Source organism: Benincasa hispida, chromosome 9 (genome assembly GCF_009727055.1).
Source record: "Benincasa hispida cultivar B227 chromosome 9, ASM972705v1, whole genome shotgun sequence".
NCBI classification, from domain to species: domain Eukaryota; kingdom Viridiplantae; phylum Streptophyta; class Magnoliopsida; order Cucurbitales; family Cucurbitaceae; genus Benincasa; species Benincasa hispida.
Window position 1 is genome coordinate 80,969,005 of NC_052357.1, and position 20,516 is coordinate 80,989,520.

At 32.8% G+C, this 20,516-nt stretch overlaps 3 protein-coding genes across 13 annotated transcripts; all 3 read left to right on the forward strand.

Annotated features, from left to right (window-relative positions):
• The first annotated feature begins 5,598 nt into the window (after positions 1-5,598).
• On the forward strand, positions 5,599-8,428 carry LOC120087142 (protein REVERSION-TO-ETHYLENE SENSITIVITY1). Of its 2 annotated transcripts, none has more exons than XM_039044044.1 (3): positions 5,599-5,863; positions 7,110-7,558; positions 7,822-8,428. In XM_039044044.1, the coding sequence occupies exons 2-3, from the start codon at positions 7,250-7,252 to the stop codon at positions 8,242-8,244; spliced, it is 732 nt and encodes a 243-aa protein (XP_038899972.1). In that variant the 5' UTR covers positions 5,599-5,863; positions 7,110-7,249; the 3' UTR covers positions 8,245-8,428. The 2 variants fall into 2 exon arrangements, with proteins under 2 accessions (XP_038899972.1, XP_038899973.1); XM_039044045.1 differs by having other exon boundaries at positions 7,264-7,558.
• A 764-nt stretch (positions 8,429-9,192) lies between these two features.
• LOC120087141 (histone deacetylase 2) lies at positions 9,193-15,980 on the forward strand. Of its 9 annotated transcripts, none has more exons than XR_005484441.1 (15): positions 9,196-9,713; positions 9,810-9,865; positions 10,107-10,224; positions 10,487-10,549; positions 10,637-10,687; positions 10,895-10,963; positions 11,053-11,219; positions 11,344-11,408; positions 11,488-11,534; positions 11,738-11,782; positions 11,865-11,915; positions 12,215-12,301; positions 12,414-12,518; positions 13,247-13,354; positions 15,683-15,976. XR_005484441.1 is itself a non-coding variant. In XM_039044042.1 (14 exons), exons 1-14 carry the CDS (start codon positions 9,615-9,617, stop codon positions 13,256-13,258), a joined length of 1,035 nt encoding a protein of 344 aa, XP_038899970.1. In that variant the 5' UTR covers positions 9,196-9,614; the 3' UTR covers positions 13,259-13,530. The 9 variants fall into 9 exon arrangements, 5 of the variants coding, with proteins under 5 accessions (XP_038899971.1, XP_038899970.1, XP_038899968.1 ...); XR_005484442.1 differs by having other exon boundaries at positions 15,690-15,975; XR_005484443.1 differs by lacking the exon at positions 12,414-12,518 and having other exon boundaries at positions 9,193-9,713; positions 15,683-15,980.
• Positions 15,981-17,756: 1,776 nt separating this feature from the next.
• Positions 17,757-19,226, forward strand: LOC120086292 (abscisic acid receptor PYL2). Of its 2 annotated transcripts, none has more exons than XM_039042852.1 (2): positions 17,757-18,085; positions 18,636-19,226. In XM_039042852.1, exons 1-2 carry the CDS (start codon positions 17,860-17,862, stop codon positions 18,977-18,979), a joined length of 570 nt encoding a protein of 189 aa, XP_038898780.1. In that variant the 5' UTR covers positions 17,757-17,859; the 3' UTR covers positions 18,980-19,226. The 2 variants fall into 2 exon arrangements, with proteins under 2 accessions (XP_038898780.1, XP_038898782.1); XM_039042854.1 differs by having other exon boundaries at positions 18,639-19,226.
• The last annotated feature ends 1,290 nt before the right edge of the window (positions 19,227-20,516 follow it).

The following is a 20,516-nucleotide window of genomic DNA, read 5'->3' on the forward strand; positions in this document are numbered from 1 at the left end:
ACCTTCTCAATCTTACTGTTCTTCAGTATCAGGTTCATCATAAACAACATAAAATCTTACTCATTAAAACATGTATATATAAAAGCATAGTAACGTGAAATATATGGTTTATCATCCTTATTTTAAAATCATGAACTTCTAATTCATGTTTGTAACATAAAGTATATAAATACTTGAATATGCTTTCGCAACTTCTTTAAACTAAGTCATCCATTAATAGGCACTTTAAATTTAGTTTGCTTGGAAAACTTCTTCATAAAGTTAGCATGAGCCTAAACTTCAAAAGTAAAACATGTATTTATTAGAACATTGGGAAAACATTTAGTTTTGTCACTCACAGCCTTGGACGTCCTTCCGAGATTGATAAGCCTTCCCTATTGGTGTTAACCCTGTGAAAATGATAAACATTTTTGATCAATGCTATTAGTCCCCAAGTGAGACTAACTCTCATAAACAAGCTTAACATTCAACTTAGAACATCATTTTCCATCTCAACATATAACTTCATTATGCGTTCAACACTTAGAAAATTCTTTGAATGTTAACGTTGAACCGTGCAGCCAACTAGCATCTCCCATGCGCCAGTGCAAAACCTATGCACTCATCCAGCCGCTCATCATCGCAATACCTCAACACCAGCGCGTGCTCTATCACCCACAAAGTAACCCTTGCGTGCATGCCTCGCATGCACTCTGGCACAACATCTCGCATCAACCTCCCCTTGTGCGCACCTACAACTTGCCAATTGAGTTGCTTGCTTGCTCAACAGTTGCAGCTGCCTACTTATTCAAACAAAAAATTCCAGATTAGCTTTGAGCTCGAATAACTTATTTTTCAAACATTTTCTTTGAAAATTTCCTTCTATAAACTTGTTTAAAAATGCATTAACTTACTTGCCTTAAAATTTGAGCTTCAAATTCTTCGTGGTCCGGTCAGAATCCTTCAATCTCTAATTCTGCTCAGATTCATCCAATAACCTGACCTTTTGAAGAATCTTTCAGATTTCAATTCGAATCTCTAAGAATTTCCTCTCAGTAGCCCAAGAACATCAACTACCTCATCAATCGTTCAAATGGCTATGAAATCACCACTTTTTCACAAGTAGGCTGCTCAAACCAACCCTTTGAAGTGAGGCCTTCTTTTATATTATGAACTGTATGTCTTCCTTTAAACCTTCGGCAACCATCTCACTCACTAAGGGTGTGTTTGGTGTGTGATAAAAATAGAGAGTTTAGTTGAGTTAAGTTGGTAATTATTATCTGGAGAGTTAAATTATCTGGGGAGTTAAATTATTTGTGTTTGTTTGCAGAGTTGAGTTGAGTTGGTATTGTCTGTGTTTGTTGTGCAGAGTTGAGTTGAGTTGAGTTGGGGGATCTGATGCAGTTTTTTTATGAATGAGATTAGTTCTATTTTTTTCTGTTTGTTTTTTATTTCGTTTTTTATTTTTTAGTTTTATGCTTTGCTATTGTTGATTAATTTTCAAATATACACGTATTTTCTAAAATCATTTATGACATAAACTGGTCAATCTCAATTTGTAGAACATAATAGATTATTTTTCATATATTCTTTTCAAAAACTGTAATAATTCTAATTCTCTTTAATTTGTAAAACATATCAACAAAATACATTTCATATTGCTGCTCAATTACTTGGTATATTATATATTGTATGTATATATTGAATGTATGAATATATATTGAAGGTAATTATCCCAATTACTAATTGGTATATTGTATGTATATATATTGAATCTTGCTAACTTAACATTATTATTTCACACATCATACTGTTTATTTTTATATAATATGGATAGTATATTTGGAATCGAAATTGTACATAGGATAATTACTCTTCATTTGATTATGATGGTGAGAATATGATGTAGTATAGTAACATTTTTCATAAGATCACAAAAATAATATGAATCGACTGAACATGTGGCCGTTTCCAAAAAAAAAATCATAAAATATATGTTCTTTTCGATACTTATAATATAACATATTGAGGGTCTCAAATAGAACATAACATAAGATAAGATCAGTCCTTGGAAGAAATTCAACAAAAACAATGAATCAAATCATCATATCAAATTTTTGTAAAACTAAAAAGTAAGCTGAAAACAATTTTAAATGAATCGGAAAAATATATTTATGTAATATAACACAAAAAAAATCTATTAAATTAGCTACCAATTTTGAAATGAAAATCAAATTATAATGTATAAAGAAAAAATAGATGTAAACAAAGGACAAGATAAATATGAAAACATGAGGGAAGAAATCGAAAAAATAGAACAAAAATCCGAAGAAAAAAAACAACGGCAGAAAGGAAATGGAAGAAGAAAAGGGACGCGAAATAAGAGATAAGATGAGGGAAGAAACCAAACCATGGGAGAAGAGAGAAGATGATGGAAGAAATCAAACAACAGAGCGTCGGAAGAAGAGAGAAGGAAAAATGACGTAAAAAAACACCAGAAGATTCCTAAGGGATTCTGCCTTGGATAAAAGGAACTAAGAAATTGTTAGCCATGACATCCACCATGGGGAAACTTTAGAAAGTGACGTTCCAAAGGTTTGACGAGAAAAAAAAAAGATCTAGGGGAGAATCCAACCGGGAAGATGAGGAAAGAGAGAAGAAAATAAAAATATCATTGGTTAGTTTTGAATGGGTAAAAAATGTGATTTTAATAACCCACAATTTTTCTTTATGGGCTTAACAAACATGGGTAATAAATACTCACTCAATCCAACAACTCATACCATTTATCAAACACCTCCTAAATGGATTTAATTCTCCTAACCTTGACAGTTGGCCCACTAAGTCAGTGATTAAGTTGAGAACTTTTTTTAATCCAACACATAGTTCATCAATTCATCACAAGGCACATACTCGACATTCATAACTATCATCTTGTGCCCATTGCCTTATCCCCTGGTCATCGCATAGCTTCCTCGCACGCAACCCTTCGCCTAGCCAACGCACACCATCGCATGCGCTTGCTACCACCACAACGCCTAAGGCAACCTTGCCCATGTCGCACGTGTCCAAGCTCTCTAACCTCACATAGGGCTTGGCCATCGCCTAGCTCATGCCCAACGCCTGGCTTCCTCTCCCTTGGCCAACACTTCAGTGCCTTACTCCTTGCCTCAATGCCCGGTTGGCACTCATCCTAACCTCAATATGCTTAGGCTACCGCATACCTCAACAAAACCTTCAACACAAGGCTTCCATACTTAGCCAAATCTTCTTCTTTTAATCATACATATCTATCCTTTAGCATCCGAGAGCCTAAATATTTCGTACTTAGAATATTTTTCTTCTTCTTCCATCTTTCTCAAACTTCTTCCCTACAACATAATATTAACTCATTCTAAAATTAATTAACATGCTTAAGTAGGGAAAAAAAGGGTTCGGGATTTATATGGATGCTGCAGATAGCTGTCAAAGTAAGTCATCAGAGGAAGTTTTTGTTGGAAGTAGTCATATGCACGATTGCCAGAGTTGGTTGACGAGGTTGATTGTCGACAGATGAATCATAACAAATGTTAGAATGAGTGATAGATGGTTATTTAATCTATATCCTCTATTTTCTTAACATACGTCCCATACTTTGGGCGACTAGTCCACTCATCTTATTTCAAATAGGAGTCATGAACCTCGTCGTGGTGATTTAAGATGATTGAATCTTGTTTAAAAATTAAAAAAAAAAAACCTTAAAAATATATATCTCCATGTCGGCCTTCCAATATATGTTCAATTTTCCACCTACTTTAACATCTAGTCAAAACTTATGGTTTAATCATCATATACAAGACTAGAATCTTATTTTCTTTTATTTTGCGAAAATCATGTTGCATCGAATAGGGAAAAAAAGAAAGAAAGAAAGAAAGAAAGAAAGGAAAGTGGCATCCCACTTTGTGTTGATTACTTCCAATTTTGCCATATACTCTTTTTAGAGTTGTATGTTTAAATTTCTACCTCTTGTATATTGTACCATGTTTTTCTTAAAAAAATATATATAAATTATAGGCCATGAATATATATTGATAAATGAATATAGCTCAATCGATATAAAATATATATCATCATATATTTTTATTTGATATAACAATAAAAATATTTAGATTTAAACTTCAATTAAAAAATACATGTTAATTATGGATAAACTACATTCATTGATAATGAATAAAAAAATTAAATTAAATGCACCTTAGAATTTTTACTCCCTGGAATGCACCTATCTATCTGCATCCCAAGAGCTACCCAATAAGAAAACTTTCACATGGTAGTTCTTTCATATTCATTAAAAAATTGATTTAAAAATATTTATTTGTGTAAAAACAAAGAGTATGTTACATTTAATTATTACTTGTAAATAAATTATTAAATCTTTTAACGTATATAGACGTTGATTATATTAATGAAGGATTTAGAACAATAATATTGAATATTATTTAATCAGAGAAACGAAACTCCAAAACATAAAAAATATTTAACTGTGATAATTGAGACTCATTTTACCCTACAATTGTTATATTAAAAAAAAGGTTAAATTATATAAAATACCATTAAACTTTATACTTAATGTCAAAAATACCTTTGAACTTTCAAAAGTTTTACAAATACCCTTAAACTTCTAAAATGAGTTCAAAGATATCGCTACCATTAGTTTTGGATGAAAACCATTAGTGTTTTGTGTCAAAAACACCTCTAAACTTTCAATATTTTAAAAAATACCTTTAAACTTTAAAAAAATGTTCAAAAAATACCCTTATTGTTATATGAACAAAAGTCGTTAATATCATCTTACTTCTTTATTTTCTATAGTTTTTCTTCCATCCCTTCTTCAATACTCTCTTACTCTCTTTTTTTATTGACATTTATTTATTAAAAATAATTAAATAAATAAAAATACACACTTCTTCAAGTATATGAACTATAATAAAAAGAGAGGGAATAAATGAAGCACCAAGAGATTTTAAGACTTAAATGTTTAACAAAATTGTCTGTTAGTAATTGAGTGTCTGTTAATATCCAAATACATTTTTTTATTTGACTATTTATTATGTTTTAAGAAAAAATTTTGATTTTGAAATTTTGTGTGGTTTTGTGGATTTTATGATTTGACTTACAATTTTGATTGTTAAAAAAATTAGTATAAGCTAAGAATTGAAAAATTAAAAGAAAAATAAAAATATCTATATGAAAAACAAAAAGAGAGAAAAACCATATAATTTATTTAAAATTGGAATTTTTGAACTTAAGAAAACTTCAAATATATTAATCATCATATTAATGGTATGAACATTTAAAAAAAATTAAAATTATTTTTTCATGAGATATTAATGATTTTTGTTCCTATCTTAACCATAAAAGTATTTTTGATTTTTTTTTCTAAAATTATAGATATTTTTTACACTTTTTGAAAATTTACAAATATTTTTTAAACAAAACTTTCCCATTTTTTAACTTTTTCAAAAGTTTGTCAAACATTTTTTATAATTTAGGTAAAAGAAAAAAAGTAATTTATGGAGCATGGGTCCCACATGGAAAATAGAAAATAAAAATATCAGGGTTGGGTTCATGCATCCGCCTGTTCAACCGCCCTTCTCTTCTTGGCAGCCCAATGAGAAAAAGAAGAAAAGGAGAAGTAGTTTACAATTTTAATTTCCGGAACAAAAGTAATAATAATTTATTTCATTATTAATTTTTCTGTCCGAAGTCCAAATAAATTGTACAGATCATGGCGGGATTCAATTCTCAGCAATGAACAATCCCACCATTTCATCTTATTAGTTCTTCCTCTTCTTCGTTCCCCCACTTTTTCTCAATCTGCCGCTTTCTTCACTGCCCATTGCAGGTGAGTTTCGGTCTTGATTTTTTTTGCTCTCAACTCCTTCTTCCTTCAAAATTTCCTTTGTTTACTTGAAGTCTTCTTCTTCTCAATGTATTAAGTTCTAATGAACCCAAATCTTAAGGATTTTAGTTTATCATCTGTGTGTCTGACTGAACAGTCCTGAGAAATTGAGTTTCTCTTCCTTCTAATTTTAGTAGTTTTGCATTTTTCTACAATTTCTATTTTGGGGTTGAATGACCTTTATATATATTTATATATTACAAAAAGAAGAAAAAAAAAAAAACGGAGATGACTACTTGTTGTTCGGATTTTTTTCGAAGCCGTAATCGCGTAGTCGATGTTGCCCTCCGATTTTAACTCGTGGGTTTCGATCTCTGCTTTATAATGCTGTGTACTGCTTAAGAAAAATCTTGGATCCAGGGGCGTGAGAAGATTCAGATGGGAGGAATTTAGATTTTAAAGAATATTTTATCCACATTTTATTCGATGGGGATAGAGATCAAAGTCTATAATTGATAAGTTTTTCGTTGTTGACCGATTTTGAAATAGGCGTTAGACCTCATAGATATACGACGAACCATCGTTAGATCCTGAAACATTATATGTGTTTAACAGATTGGGAAGTTTTATAATTGTATTGTGGGATTGGGCCACACGAGTTTTTCCGTCGATCAGTGGGGTGAGCTCAAGAACATGGTTATACAAAGAAATTGTTGTAGAAAATATCAAGAAATAATTATAGTTGTGCCCTGATCAATGCACAAATCCAGAAGTTGGTGGATAATGACTTTTGAATGATATTTAATATTAAAATGAAGTTAGCTGGGTTTACAGAATTAAAATACAAATGTTGTGTATCTTTAACTGGTTGGCGTTTGGTACAGGATAATCTCATCTTAGATTCTTGATCTGATTAATTTTTTAATGAAATTTTGATATTTGTTCAGCCACGGAACTTTAAACTGAAAATATTTGTAACATTTCTTTTCTTGATTTTCTTGGCCTCCTACTTGTTTTGTGCAGTGTTTCTTTTCTTAGAGAAAGAAACTTAATGGAAGGTTGATTACATTGCCATTGGATATGGATATTGGATTTTTTTATTAAAACTTGAAATGGTTTGTCTGCCATACTCTGGACTGACAATTGACAATTGTAATGTTCTTGAGATAATTACTCAACTTTGATTTTTGTTTTGCTTTAAATCCTATTGTTTGTTCATCCTTTTGAGAAAGTTTTGGGATTGCAACAGATTATTACTCTGAACCCTGCCTCCATAATGATGAGGCAATTGCAGATTTGGTTGTTTTCTTTAGCTGTGAGCAAATTCAGTTTCTCCCAGTGTGTGGTTTGACAGCGTAATGCATCTTTTCCAATTATTAACAAAGCTATATGGTACCTGGAAGGTATTATAAAATGAAGCCGCAAGCAGTTTATGATGTTGAACTTGTCAGTTCTACTCAGAGTATAAAACATGAATTTTGGCCTTTAGATCCAATCGATCCGGTTCAATCAAAGTTCCCATGCTGTTTGGTTTGGACACCTCTTCCTGTTGTCTCTTGGTTGGCACCTTTCATTGGCCATGTGGGGATTTGTAGGGAGGATGGAGTCATTTTAGATTTCGCAGGATCAAATTTTGTGAATACCAATGATTTTGCATTTGGTTCTGTTGCAAGATACCATCAACTCGACCGAGAGAAAGTAAGTTCATAGTAATCAGTTTACATAAATATTTCATGAAATTTACTGCCATGTTTCCTAACAAGAAAGCATGTAGATTGAAATGCATAAATTTCACTTAGAAAGTTCAATGAAACTAATGTGCGTTTCTTGCTGAAACCATATACTGTCTTCTTTCATGGATGGTTATCATACTCTCTCTTACTAGTTCTTTTCTCTACACACAGTGTAAAATTCTTTGATGGACCATTAACAGTGTATTGGAAACTTGATGTTTTCTGCAGTGTTGTTTCCCTACGAGCTTAGCTGCACATCAATGTAAGCAGGGCTACCAGCATTCACAGTATGGAACTGCCATTACCTGGGATGATGGCCTACTATCAAGTACGCGGTATTTCGAGCATAAATCATACAACCTTTTTACGTGCAACTGCCATTCCTTTATTGCCAATTGTCTGAACCGTCTTTGTTACGATGGATCGATGAGTTGGAACATGATAAATGTAGCAGCTCTAATTCTGTTCAAGGGGCATTGGGTTAATGGCATGTCCATTATAAGATCATTCCTTCCCTTTATACTGGTGGTCTGCCTGGGCATTGCCATGGTGGGATGGCCCTTCTTGATTGGTCTGTTATCGCTTTCTCTCCTTTTGGTTGGTTGGTTTGTTCTGGGTACTTATTGTATAAAAAGCCTGTTGGAATGCTAGATTTGGTTGAACATTTGTGGTTGAGAATCACTGAGTGATGGTTCTGTATCCATTCTTGCTTGCAACTTAAAAGAGAGAATGTTTGTTCATATTGTTGAACTTTGGACTTCAACGGTTGAGTTTCATATAATGTATAGAAAGATACTATTTTGATTATTTTTAAAGCAGCATTGATTTTGTGAAATGTGGCCTCTGGCTGATAGCATTTTTTTCTGTTTAGTTTTCTTTTTGTGGGGTTTATTCTCAATTTTTCTATTATAATTTTCACTTATCTCAAAAATAAAGAATAAAAAATTTAATGATTATCAAATTGGACCTATTTATTTTAGAGAATTGAGAATATTTTGTTAGGGCTCTCCTCTCTCTTATTGGCGCTCCTCATTCCTCTTTTGCACTTGCATTACTCAATTATTATTTTTTTTATTTTTTATGCTCGTACTCTCATTCCACCAATCTAATATGATAGTGGTGTTCTTCATTTCTCTCTTACATTTGCATATATTCAAACAATCTAATATGACAATCTAACATATTAGTGCCCTCACATGTTAAGGGTGCTCTTCATTTCTTCCTAGCGCTCTTTGTTCTTCATTATTCCCTTGCACTTGCATTCGCATTCAAATAATCTATTTGTAGTTCTCACAAGTTAGGATTCTTTTCTTACTCTCTTGCGGTCACACTCATTTTCCCTCCTTCACTTGTGCTCCTCTTCACTCTCTCCTTGTGCTTGTTGTTCTTAATCTTTATTAATGATGTGCGTGGTGCAATCTAGTGCTATGACAATATACTTTATTAGTAGTGCAATCTAGTGCTATGACAAATACTTTATTAAAAATTTGTGGTAAATACCGTAATGAATTTAAAATCCGAGTGATCATTATAAACGACCATCTAGCGGATATTCAATTTCCCATCCATTGGTTGCTCCACTGAAAAAGAGTTGCTTGAATAAATTTTAGCTAGAAATGATTACAAGTACATGAACAAAAATAACCGTATGTTGTCAAAAGCAGTACAAGTGCGTTGTCCATGGTCTCACGGCAACAAATCACTGATAACCGTCCGATTGGTCATCGGCGAAAATGTCTTATCCTTCAGACCGATTGAACATCCTTCTGAGCTGATTCTCTCTCGAAAATTCCAAACAAAATCCTGTGTCCGAATGGACCCAATCTATACTTCGTTTGATCAAATCCAAGTTATTGATCCCGAGGCATACGGATTCACCGCCCCAGAATCCCAACTCTAACCGACTCAGCCACGAACTTACGCAGCTGATCATTTACTCCTTTTCAGTTGTGGCCACAATCGAGCTCTCTCGGCCATACTTCCGTTTTGTTTTCTGCTATTCCAATTTCTTCACTCGGGGCATGTCCTCTTCGCTGTCTCCGAATGCGAACGATGGGGAAACTGTTCGAAGGGACCGAATTCTCTCCAGCAAGTTGTATTTTGATGTTCCTTCTTCAAAGGTACTGGAGTAATTTTTGGTTAATCTCGGTGTGCATGTAAGCTTATTCCAGGTGTCGCCTGCACTCATGTGTATTTCTGGATTCTGGTGAAAACAGGTTCCGGTGATATATTCGTCATCGTACGACATCTCATTTCTTGGAATAGAGAAGTTGTAAGTAACTGACGCTTTATTTTTTTCTATTTTATTTTAGTTCAGATTGTTTAAAACTCATTCATCGTGACGTTTGATTGATAGTTAGATATTTTTTGTTTGTTCATCTCTTTACTGCTTTGTTTGTGTTCTCAATCATGCGATATTCAGGATTCATGGGGGTCTTGTTAAGTTTTCTTCACAATTCTAAAATTCTATCTTTTTAAGTTGGTAAGTTTTAACTTGGAAATCCTGTCTGTAGGCATCCATTTGATTCGAAGAAATGGGGTCGTGTATGCCAATTCCTTATTGCCGCTGGAGTTTTAAGGAAAGATCAAATCATTGAGCCTTTCGAAGCTAAGAAGAATGATCTTCTTGTGGTGTGTTTTTAGATTCCACTTTTTCTTTTAACTTTATATGCACGTGCTATGAGTAGTTTGGTACATTCGCGCTCTCCCTCTGTCTTTTTCTCCATGAATTATCAAATTGCAAAGATCACGAACCTGTAGTGCAACTGCTTATTTGAAGTATAATTGAAAAGGCATATCTTTCTAATTATTATTCATGTGAGAAGACTAAACTAATTCACGAATTTTGGTAATTGGACAATGAAACATGTTCTCACTGGTAATATTTGACCAGGTTCATTCCGAATCATATTTGGATAGTCTGAAGAACAGTTCAAATGTTGCTAAGATTATTGAGGTATTTCGGCATATCCTCTGGCTTTGTGAGTCATCTTGTTGCTCTTGTGGTATAATTTGGCTTTGTTAACCATTATCCGCCATGAAGGTAACTAGTTACTTGTTTCTTCTTGGGAGTGAGACTTCAGTCTATGCTAAGGTACGGGTCATAGGCATACTTGTTTAGAATTTTAAGTTGAAGTCCCTTTTCCAAAGACATGGTGAGAATTGTAATATATGAAAGCCTCAGATGTTTCATTTTTAAAAGGTTGAATATGCATTGAGTCGAATTATTTTTCCCTTTCCTAGATTCAATTGCTGGTTGTAGTCTTTTCAATTTTGATAGATCTGAACTACTACAATATAGGTTCCTCCTGTTGCATTGTTTCCTCATTGTGTTGTTGAGGAGAAAGTTCAACGTCCATTCCGTAACCAGGTGAATTATATGGTTCATCTCAAATTATTTCCTCTCCCTTCTTTCATGTCAAATTTGAAATGGGTTGTAATTGCTGTATGCTGCTGCAGGTTGGAGGGAGCATATTAGCTGGAAAAGTAGCAAAAGAGAGAGGATGGGCCATCAATGTAGGAGGTGGTTTTCACCATTGTTCTGCAGAACAAGGAGGGGGATTTTGTGTGTATGCAGATATTTCTCTGTGTATACATTATGCCTTTGTTCAGCTAAATATATCGAGGTATACTGTGCATAAACTTGCACCATGATGACCTAAAGCAACTCATACAGTGCTGAGTTTTGTTGCATAGCATGTAATTGTGGTAATTAAGCATTATGATCCTAGTGATATTCAACATTTGCAGGGTAATGATTGTTGATCTTGATGCCCATCAAGGAAATGGCCATGAAATGGATTTTGCCTATGATAGTATGGCAATTTATTTTTCGAGTAATAGCTTTTAATTGGCTCTCTTTGGGAATCCTAATGGTTTTATCTATACTAGCAGGACGAGTATATATTCTTGATATGTTCAATCCTGGAATATATCCATTTGTAAGTTGCTCTGATATTCCATACACCGTCTCTGGATGAAATTATTGATTCTGCTGTTTTCTGTTTGCCCTCTTGTTAGTTTTTTCTTAAGTGCTTCCAATTTTATATTTTCATCTCATTTTCAAAGTCCCTAGTTCCATTTTAATCGAGCATTGAAGTTCTGTTTGACTCTGTGTGTGTGTGTGTATGTGTGCGTATGTCAGGATCATGAGGCTAGAAGATGCATTGATCAGAAAGTTGAAGTAGTTGTAAGTAAAGCTTGTTATGGAAATATATTCTATTTGTTTCTCATGTTTCCTGCTTGTTTCATGGATTCATTTTCTCATGCAGAGTGGGACCACAACAAGTGAATACTTGAAGAAATTAGATGAAGCACTCGAGGTTGGGTAGCTTTCCTTAAATTCATTTTTTAATCTAATTGTTTATCATGTACCTATGTTTCTTTGTTACATCTTCTCACATTGAATGTTCGGTTTATCATTGCTAAAAAATATATTACTTCATTGGACAAATTATTGAAACTTCTCCTAGCCTTTTACCCTTTGAGGGTTTCAAGTTTTATGCAACATAATCTTCTACTCTTCCACTCTGCATCTGGTTTATAACATTTGCCTATGTTGGAAAATGAGCAATTTAATTGTTTACCAACTCTCTGCTAATTTTCACCATGTTAATGGTAGGTTGCTGCCACTTCGTACGATCCAGAATTAATTGTTTACAATGCTGGGACTGATATTCTAGATGGAGATCCTCTGGGCTTGTTAAAGGTAACTGTGTCCCCCAAATTGGTTCCACAAGAATTTGATTTATCTTGCTCCCTTTCTAGTTAGGGTAAAAAGTTTGTCGGTTGTCATGTTGGACATATACACTAATTTGCAGATTAGTGCTGAGGGAATAGCTAAGAGAGATGAAAAGGTTTTCAGATTTGCTCGTGCGAGGAACGTTCCCATTGTGATGCTGACATCCGGTCCTTTCCCTGAACATGTCAATGAAGTTTATTGAATATGCACCTTTTGTATTATGCTTGACCCTTCTCTCTTGTAAAATATAAAAATTATACTCGTCCATCCGTTTTATTTAATACTATCTTTTAACTCTTTGATCAAGTGGTAAAATATCTTATTGGAGCCTATTTAATTTCATTTTTAAATAATTATTACATACCTTTTTTATTTAGAAGGCCTCTTATCAAAACGAATTTCCATCTTTCTCATTTTCACTCAACTTTGATTCTTAATATTGTAAGGTATGTTTATCCATCAGCATTGAAGTTAATTTCATCATTGTACCGTTTTTTGCAACTCTGAAATCATAACTTGGGTGGTATCTTGAGATTTAAATGACTAAGAGTTTGAGTATAACATTTATATCAACGAAAATTATTTTCTTGCCAACTATAAAATCTTGGTGGTATGAAACTTTATATCGATAATGGTAAAAGAGTATTCTCATGAAGAAAAGTTCTTGTCGATGGGGAAAAAAAGTCGTGGAAAATCTGTAAAGATAAGAAGTTTGTACCCAAAACCTTGAGTGGTAGGAAATAGAAGCATTATGATATGATTAGAGATTGCTCAAATAACAGGTTACTTTTGCCATTTCATAGCACCTCAGTCGATCAACTTTATCTTTTGCCATTTGATTTTTTGCTGACTGCATTGTTAGTCTACTGGAGTAATGTTTATTAACCGATAATTTTTAAATTTCACTTTCAGGCGGTTACATGAAATCTAGCGCTAAAGTCATTGCTGATTCAATCGAAAATCTCTCGAAGCAAAGTTTAATTGATACAGAAAGCTCTCCAGGCAGAACCTAGTCACCAAGTGAGCTACTTTGTTTTCCTGTCTTATTAAGTCTGTAGCATGAACCATTTGGCACGCCTTTTCTGTAATCACATGTCTTGTATGAATATGTATAAAGTTTGGAGCAGAACTGTGTTCCAGAAATATATATATATATATATGTCCTCCCATGAAAGGAGATATTATTGTGGCTTGTACTTTGGTAATTATTTGTTAAAAACTGAAGCCTCTGCAAAACAATCAGTAATCAAAAGAATTGAGACAGAACACACAATCTTATGGTAGTTCAATCAAATAAAAGGTTACATCCACTCACACTTTCAAGTCTCATTCTGATTTTCACAGTAGATATACAAGAAATTTAGAGGCACTCTCTTAAGGAGCTAGAGCTAGCAAAATTAGCGTTCTGTATTCCTAGCATACTTAAGACAATCGTCTTCCCCAATCACTCAGTGATACAAGAGCGATAAACAAAGAGCTCTAAAACCTCACATTGAACAAAACCTCTGTTCATCTCTCACACCCACTCATCTCAAATCCACGGATCTTCAATTCTCCATCATTCGGTTCTCAAACGGTCATCATAAAGCACGTATTGGTAGAGAAAATATCACTTACCTATTTTGATAGTCCCATGTGAATAATGTTTAAACATCAGCTCCATAATGTCAGCTTGTCAAAGACTGGACTACAAGGTTGCCTGGTCACCAAAAGTTTGACTCTAGTCATTAAAATTCCAACAGTGGTTAGGAATGATCACAAGGACAGGAACATAGATAAACCCTTTGATTAGAGAACCTGACAACAGTTGTACTGTTCTTTCAAACTCTCTTTGCCTTTGGTTATCTGGAATGGAAATTGGATGTGAATAACAGAATAAGAGTTTGGTCAGTATCACCTCAACATCATTAATTGAGCATAAATATAAATTGGCTTAAAAATCTGCCTCTTTAAAATCATGGAAATTGACAAATCAAATCGTTTGAATTTCTTGAACTTTTAAGATAATGTGATATTGAACTAAACAATCTAACAGTTGTTTTGTTGATTTTCTTAATACAAATACGCATCAAGTGACTGTTGGAGGTCAATGACTTTTTTCTTTGTTTAATACTGTTTAGATCATCTAAGTTCTTATGATCTATGTTTAGAGGATTTCTGGTTAGCATGTAAGATAATAGAAGATAAATTTCATAACATTAGAGTAGTCACTATGTGTTGGTCTTGTGGTACGAAGATAGGTAAAAAGAAATGTTAGGAAACTTCGTGCAAACGGGTTTGAACTCAAAGATATCTGTTTAAGATATTAAAATTTTATGAATCTTCTTCTTTGTTGGATTAGATCATTCCTTGACTAACTGATTATTTACGATGAGGATTTATTTCAAGACAATGACTTGAAGTTTTTTTTTTTTGGTGTGGAACTGTGTAGTACAATCAGATATTATATGTTTCGTGAAATTAAATCTTTTGAAGAGTGAAACTTTAAACAACCTGTAAAATGAAGAGTTTTCTCGTGAGATGAGTTTGATATATCAATTTAAAGACGAAAAGAGAAAGAAGAAAAGAAAAAACTCTAGCGGTGAGCCAGATATCCTTTGACAAGTATGAAAAGAAACTGAAGGAAATCAGTGTGCTAGAGGTTGAGGCTGAATATAATAATAGGGTAAAAGGGTAAAGGGTAGGATGGGTGAAATCCAAGGCAAGTCGACGGGAAAACCCAAGTCCTAGTGGGATGAGTGAGGACAAAAGCAGCATTGAGTTTGATTGGAGGCAGAGAAAGGCAGACATTATAAGCCCGAGATTGATGTCTCATCCCCAATGGCTTATGTAAGCACCGACACTAACACCAACACCAAGCCCTTTCCTTTTTACTCCTTCGTCCAATGCCTCTTCTCAACTCCCACCAACTCCAACTCTTTTCTTCACTCTTGGGTTTCCTCCAGACTGTCCCTTGACCCCACTTTCCCATTTTTCTATCTAATAATCCCCAACACACAAAATCTTAAAACACAATTGTAATCAAACCTACTTGAGAATGAGATATGTTAGAATAAGAAACTAAGCTTTGTTCTTGTAAAACTGTTATGGTCAAAGTCATCAAGCCCCGGCTGTGTTTTGAGACTGAACCAGAAGTTTCTGGATTACAAACCACACCATGTTTAAAGCTGTCTCTTATCTTTTTCTTCTTCTTTTTGATTGATACAAGAAACCAAGTGCTGGATGATCAATTTAAACCATTATCAGTATCCTCTATCATATCAAACATCTAACTTTATTAATAGTCATTTTAAATCTCATTGTATTTATATTCTTTCTATCCTTTTCTTTTCTTGTTTATTTTTTGAGGTTAAAGTGTGAGGAATCCTGCAAAGAGGAGTTAAGATCACGCAGGAGTTTGTTATACATTTCACATGATCCACGAATCTCCAGCTTTGCCTTTCCAACGTTTACCACTGCTCCTTTTACATTTTAGCCCTTCCTCTTTCTCTCTCTTTTTATGATTTTTATGAAATTATGCAATTTTTGTCTGAAAAGTCTGAATCCACACAGCTGTGTTTGAATTGTGTATCACAATAGGTTTATATAGTATAATTTTTATATGCAAGTTTGTGAGATTAACAGGCTCAATTTCATTATTCGAGACTATATAGAAAAATCTTATTTTTGAGCCAGATGTCTTTAGGGCATTGAAAAATGGGAGCTTTTATGAGGCATAGCATTTATAATCTGCAGAAAATTGTGAACTTTTTTGATCCCCCACATGACAGCTAGCTAGGTAGATGTGTGCAGCAAAGTTGAATAAATCGTTATGAAGATTTGATTGATAAATAACAATGGTTGTGTTATGTTGGGGGTCAAAACCCAAATATGAGTTGTGTTATTGTTATTGTTGCTGCTGTTGCTGCTGCTACTACCTCGGTAAGACCCAAATTTAAATGACTCTTAGTCTTGTCTTACTCATTAAAACATACAAAGTTGCTTGTCTAAGCAGCCTCTTTCATGAATATGTCTCAGGTTCGTTGAATCGCCATCAAATACAAACACTCAGTTTGTACGTTATGATAATCATAACTAATTAGCTAATCATGTAAAAAAAAACATTACTTACACAAATTAAGAATCCTTTTTTTTTTTTGTATAATTTAAATGTAACATCATGATGTTTTGATTAGAGAGAAATGGAAAAAAATAATAATAATAATTCATATATCCTAACGAATGGACTAATCAACAATACATATATTGGATTCTAGAAAAATTAATTTTAATTTTAGCTCAAGGTTTAGATTCTAGAAAAATTAATTTTAATTTTAGCTCAAGGTTTAGAAGAGTTGAGAGTAGAATTAGAATTTAAGTTGATAAAGATTGACATTAGTTCTTAAAAAAAGATTGACATTGACATTAGTTTTTTAAAAAAAGATTGACCTTAGTTCAACTTGCACTATCTCATTGTTTCAACCAATTCTCTCCCCTAATATAAATATTTGGATATGAGTTCAATCCATGGTATTTTATATATCTATATTATTATTACTAATGAATTGAACAAGAAAATGATCCTATTGGAGACTCAATTGTCACTCAAACCTAACAGTTATTTTGCATTCATAGTCAATGGATTATAATATTATTAGCACAACCATATGCATTAATATATTTATAACTTCCATTATTCTTTTATAGCATTATATAAACATCTCTTAAGCTATTGACTAATTCTACAATAGAGGCAAGTAAACTCTGATATCAACAAACTTTACCAACAACCTTGAAAAGAGATTTAACTTCTAGACCAATTTAGGGTATGTTAAATGATTTTCTAAATGTTCAGAAACAATTTTTTTTTCTTTTATTTTTTTTTCTTTTTTATTTTTTTGGCTTTAAAAACATCTTTGTAAGCATTTAGAAAGTGGATTCAAAGTAGTTCGAGGTTAGTTTTTTGTTTTTTTTTTTTTTTTAAGAAAATGGATGAAGTGGCATATTATAGCCTACTTAATATTGAGAACTCTCGTTATAATGGTTAAGGTTTCAATTATTATAACTTACACTTAGTTATAATATAACTATTTAAAAACCTTCAATGTCTACGATGTATACTATTTTATAATCATCATCTCTCCTTATTTGTAATTTAGACTAAAATAGTATATATTTCAAACACAGACTATTATAACCTATAATTTAAACTATTATAATCCATATTATTATAACAACTAATTCAGTTCTCCATACAGTAAGAAGTCAACTTAAGGAAAAAGAAATTTTTTATTTTTAAAAAAATTGAGTAGAATAATAAAAGTAAGGGGAAATGCCAAGGGCAGAGTTGTCCAAATAAAAAGAAAGTGGGTCCCGCATGCATCTAGTTGTTTGATGTGTGTTTGTGTCCTGGTTTAGGAGAGACTATATATAGAGATCCATTCGCATTGCATTCAGATCCCAAAAAATTGCCGTTGTTGTTTGTACGTCATTGAAATGGTTAGAGAAAGATTAGAAATAGAATAGATGTAAAATTGATGTGATCAATGGCGGCGAAGAAAACGTCACTGGTACAAGGACTAGAGGCAGAGGAATACCAAGAACTTGAACCCCTCATTCAAACTTACCACAAATTTGAAGCTTCTCCTAACACCACCACTTCCCTCATTACCCAACGCATCGATGCTCCTCTCGACGCTGTCTGGCCCTTTGTTCGCAGCTTTGATAATCCCCAAAAGTATAAACACTTCATCAAAAGTTGCAATATGTCGGGTACGTTTTTTTTAAACTTTCACGACTTTTCAAGTGCTTAAAAATATACATTTTTTTTAATTTTCTTATAAAGCACTTAAGTATATACATTTCAAATATACCTAAGTGCTCTTCATCTTATCAAATTTTTTGTTTATTTTGCTTCAAAACTTAACCAAGGGAATGCCCAAATTAGGTCATAATTTACAAGAATGGTAAGAATGTTTATTTCTATATCGTGTTTAAATCATCCTCCCAACATTGAATTTAATATTTCAAAATTAATTTAGATTCTATATTCTTAAAATTTATGATTGTTTTTTTTTTAATTAAGATTTTTTTCTAGCCAATTTTAAAAATATTTTTTTTTTTCAGAAAACGTTTTTTTTTTAAACTTGGTTTATTTTTTTGAAAACATTATTAAATCATACTTACTCAAAAGCTCTTGAAACAAGATTTTCATACCGTTTATATTAATTACTATTAAATCATAGACTTACTCAAAAGCTTTGAAAAAAGTGATTATAATTATTTCAAAATCGTGATAAATTTATTGTTGTGTTTTAAACAGCAGGGGATGGCGGGGTCGGAAGCATCAGAGAGGTGACGGTGGTCTCCGGCCTACCGGCATCGACAAGCACAGAAAGGCTAGAAATTTTGGACGATGAGAAGCATATTTTAAGCTTCAGGGTGGTCGGAGGAGAGCACCGGCTGAACAACTACCGATCAGTGACGTCGGTGAACGAGTTCAACAAAGACGGCAAAGTTTACACAGTCGTTTTGGAGTCGTACATCGTCGACATACCGGAAGGGAACACCGGCGAGGACACCAAAATGTTTGTCGACACCGTCATCAAATTGAATCTTCAAAAACTTGCGGGAGTTGCCACAGCCTCTCTGCATGAACATGAATAGGAGTGGCGGCGGCGGATACTCTGCCGACGGTTGATGGGACTGGACTTTTTTATTAAAAAAAAAATGTTTGTATGATGATTAGTGGTGGGGCGGTATGTTTTTTGCAAGTTGAATTTGATTTTTAGCTTGTTCTAATTTATTGGGTCGGCCGATAATGGATTGGTTGGGAGAATTATAAGAGATGATATGATTCAGATTATAATATATATTTTCGACAAATATTGTCTTAATTGACGTTTCAATAAAAGCTTTGATGGGTTTTTTTTTTTCTTTCTTTATTTTTTATTTTTTTTTCCTTCTAAATCTTATTGTGGGAAACTTTTAAATAATCAACTTCAATTTCATAATTTTTACTTTGAAAATGAGGATTTCAAAGTTAATTTCATTATCGGTTTAAAGCATATATCCTCTTCGATTAAGAAATCGAGATTTTTTAACTTTACATATGAAGCTAAAAAAATATACATTTTTTTATATACAACCTCAAATAGTATAGAGTCAGATTTGTTGTTAGATGAGATTAATTGAATGAGTATATTGCCTAGAATAATACAAATTTGCATAGAAATATTATTAATTTTATCATGAGTGTGTTATTTATAATATATGGTTTTTTCTCCATATTGGATTTTCTTGATTTTCAGATTTATATCTGGAAATATATTGAAACAAAATGTTGAGTCAATTAGCTAACTACATTTAATGGCTTATTAAATAAAAGTAAAATCTAGTTGGGATATATTTATATATGTATATAGTTCGGGTTAAATAAAATTAAATGTGTGATAATAAATATAGTATGGATCCTTTCCATAAGGCAAAAGCAATGTACTAAAGATGCTTTTCACATGCAATTGCGCACTTTGATAATCATCACAAGTTCATTATTGGATTATTTGCTTATTAAGGGAAATTATTTTCTTGTTCTTATCATAAGATTGTGTCACTTGAAAAACAATCCATAGTTGACTTTTTTCAACCACCCCTTTTTAATTATTTTGATGGTTTCTCTCCTCCTAATAAAGATGTATTATTGTTCTGGACTTTGATTCTTATATTTATGTGTATTTATTTACCCACACGTTCTAATGAGAAAGCACTTTTGAAAGAAAATAATATATACGTTTTTGTTCTGAAATTACTTTAAAAAGCGTACATTGAAATTTTTTTTAAAAAAAAAATCATTTTTTTAAAAATACTATTTGTGAATCCCTAAGTTTTGGATTTTCAATGACAGAGACTGGAAGATAAAAGAATCGTGGGGATTGCTTGTGAGCAAACCATAGGAAACATGTGACCTTTGAACTTCATTATTAAAAACTTACATAAAAATATTATCTTTTCAGTTCATGAGCTAAGGTATCACAAAAAGCCTTTTGAGTCCTCAGACTCTTTTTTGTCAAATTTGAAGTTGCATTTAATTTTTCAAGTTCTTCGTTTGCCTTTCTTTTTCAATGAGTCGATCCACCTGAAAGTACTTGTCAACTCACTTACCTGATAATCTCTTGCTCCTACGTCATGTTGATCTCAAAAAGGA